At 36.7% G+C, this 3,360-nt stretch overlaps 1 protein-coding gene across 1 annotated transcript in view; it reads right to left on the reverse strand.

Moving 5' to 3' along the window:
• The window catches only part of VPS54 (VPS54 subunit of GARP complex), a 138,626-nt gene that overhangs the window by 102,000 nt on the left and 33,266 nt on the right, over positions 1-3,360 (reverse strand). The window contains exon 3 of the mRNA XM_042783368.1: positions 393-541. Within this exon, the coding sequence (XP_042639302.1) occupies positions 393-541 (149 nt within the window). The remainder of the gene's footprint in view (positions 1-392; positions 542-3,360) is intronic.

A 3,360-nucleotide genomic window follows, 5' to 3' on the forward strand; every position in this document is an offset into this window, starting at 1 on the left:
AGCGAATTATCGAACCCAGGAGAGAGGTGGTGGGTGCTTTGGGAGGAACGGTTGCTGAAAGGGCTGGAGGGAGGCAGCATGTCTGACCTTGTAGGAATAGGCCTTGGGTTACTGCTGGTAATCCTGTCTTCCTCTTGTAAGGTTAGAGGAGGTCAGAACATGTGGCCTCCTTGCCGTTTTTGCAACTACCATTGACTAGTAAAATATGATGCATTGTTAGATTGATAGTATAGTCCTTCCCTGCTGTCCAGGGGGACTGGTTCTAGGACTCCTCATGGATATCAAACTCTGCAGATGCTCAAGTCCCTTATATAAAACAGCACAGTATTTGCATATAACCTATTATGTATCCTTCCGTATAATTCAAATCATCTCTAAATTACTTACAATACCTAAAACAATATAAATGGTACGTAAAAAGCATTTTATGCTCCCTCTGAGCCTTTGAGGGATTGCTCCGACCACTTAATTGCTTTTTGAGTATTTTCGATTTGCGGTTGATTAAATCCACAGATACGGAACCTGTGATATAGAGGGCTGACTGTATCCAAAAAGGTAGCACACAAATAAAAGTATGAAAACTGTATTTAAATAAACAAAGATTTGCCTTTGTATTAACTTGACTATTATAAGACTTTGGTTTGAAAGTTTAAAGCAAAACAAAAAACCCAATGCCATGGAGTCGATTACAATTCATAGTGACTCCTATTGGGTTTCCAAGGCAGTAAATCTTTAAAGAAGTAGACTGCCCCATCTTCCTTCCAAACAGCAGCTGGTGGGTTTGAACCACCAACCTTCTGGTTAGCAGTCAAATGCCTTCAGCACTGCGCCACCAGAGCTCCTCTCATTAAAAGCAATGTTGTTGTTGTTATGTGCCGTCGAGTGGTTCCCGACTCATGGCGACCCCTCCAAGGCAGTATCATTACGGAAGTAGATTGCCCAACCTTCCTTCCAAGGAGTGGCTGATGGGTTTGAACTGCCAGCCTTCTGGTTAGCAGTCAAATGCCTTAAGCACTACGCTACCAGACCTCCTATTAAAAGCAATTGAAAGAGCATTATAGCCAAAAGCAAAATTTGGGTTAAGATTTATAAAAGAGAAAAACTACTGAAGTAATTCAATAGAATTCTTTGATTGTTCTACTGAGAAAGTGTCTTATGCTAAGTAAGACCTTATGTTTTCTAAGATAGCCATCCAGCCAAATCCATTTTCATCAAGCTGATTCTGACTTACAGTGGCCCTGTTAGGACAGAGAAGAAATGCCCCATAGAGTTTCCAAGGCTACATATCTTTACAGACACAGACTGCCACACTTTTCTCCTGTGGAGCAACGGTGGGTTCAAACTGCCAACCTTTCAGTTAGCAGCCCACCCCTTAATCACCATGCCACCAAGGCTCCTTTTTCTAAGATAAGTCCCACAAAAAATTACCAAAATTTGGTATGGAGGAGGGGGACAAAGTGAGAGAGAAATGTATGAAATTAAAGTACAATATCTCTTATCTCCTATTGGGAGAACCTAATAAGTTTAATGAACCGAAGAGAACACCATTAATGGTTATAGTAAAAAAAAAACAAAACAAAAAACCAAACTCACTGCCGTCAAGTCAGATCCGACTCATAGTGACCCTTCCTTGGGTTTCCGAGGAGGTATCACTATGGAAGCGATTGCCCAACCTTCCTTCGGACATAGTTATAGTAAAGAGACCTATGAAACACATTATCCTGACTGATCAAGACAAAGAACGTAGGAGGTCCAAAACTAACTTTTATGTTTCCAAATAAAGTTAAATGGCCTCAAGAATATCTATGAAGCTACAGAAAACAAGTAATTAATGTTGATAGTCAACAACCTTATAACACAAGGGAAGATGAAGTCAAGAAAATTAATCACCCTATAGGATTTGATAGTAATAAAAAAAAAAAAAAAAAAACTAGGTTATAATATGCCAGCCTTAAACTATTTCAAGTACAGGTCAATATTCTTTCTTGATTAGAAGAACACTTCCATTTAGAGCACTCTTATCTCTGAAAATTATTTGCAAATAAAGGTGTTTACCAGAAGCTAGAAATTCAACACAGGTTCTGACATCAGGCTTATACATTTATATCCATACTGAAACTGACATTGATAAGCACAATATGTTTTAAATGAAGAATAAATACTCTTCACACATGTATAGGTTCCAAATATTAACAGGAGAAAGATTTGAGCAAAATATAGATAATCAGAACAATCTGAAAGTCTTAAAATAATTATATCCACTTTTTTATGAAGAGTATTTGTTGAGTTAAGGCATATGAAAAGAAAGTGAAGTTGAAACCAAAGGTAAATTCTTCCTTGGGCTCAGGATAAATACAAGATTATAAAATTTTTATTCTGTCTTCTAATAATCAAACTACTGGGAATAAATATATAACTTTGTTTTTTAAATTTTTCCCAGATAGCTGTGGGTATCTATACTTTTCATCAATATTATTGGGCATAAATTTGTGAATCAAAGCAACAAAAAACAAATTAAAAAAAAAACCTGCATGATTTTTGGGGTAAAAATCAGAACAGTTTTAGAATTTGTGCTTACCAGGTAAAAAATCTCTGTTTATAATTCTCAATACTGTCCAATCCAGATGATAAAGACTCTAACCTTCTAAAACATACTTTTGTCATTATAGAAGCCCATTTTTCTAAAGTAGTGACAAAATTAATACTATTTATTGAAAAAATATAAACTACACACATATATTTGAAAAGGATGCTAAGTATTTAAAATTTCAGAAGTAAAAGGGAAATTTAAAATCATTTAGTAACCCTGGGTTCCATGCTGGGGGTTCCATGCTGTTTTTGTTGTATGCCCTCAAGCTGATTCTGTCTCATAACAACCCTAAAATCACTTTTTCAGAATATATTAAGTACGCATTAAGTTACTGAATACATTTTGTGTACAACTTCTTTGTAGTCACTTAGTAGTGCAAAGTTTGGATAAGTTTACCAATAGATAGGAACTTCCACATGGACAATGCTACCTGCTTATCAAATGAAATGTTGATGGTTTGAAACATTTTTTGTACAATTTCACAGAAAATAAGGAAAGGTAAAGGAAAGGAGGTGCTTTACTTTCTTGAAGTTAGTTTTTAAATAGCAACCCCTGAGCTGGGAAGATGGCGGACTAGATAGAAGGACTGCACAGACCCTCTTCAACAAAGAAAAGGGAAACCAATTGACACAGACACAGAAGTTCATCTTGGACCCCTGAGCCTTGAAGAGAAGGATTCAGAAGTAGACTAAACCCCAACTAGCAGAAGAATTTGCGTGAAAATACCAAAAAAAGGAGACATACGGAGCTGCGGTCTGGCAGGGACCTGA

The sequence above is a fragment of the Orycteropus afer genome, unplaced genomic scaffold (assembly GCF_000298275.1).
Source record: "Orycteropus afer afer isolate SDZICR_OR568_19922 unplaced genomic scaffold, OryAfe1.0 scaffold00974, whole genome shotgun sequence".
Lineage (NCBI taxonomy): Eukaryota > Metazoa > Chordata > Mammalia > Tubulidentata > Orycteropodidae > Orycteropus > Orycteropus afer.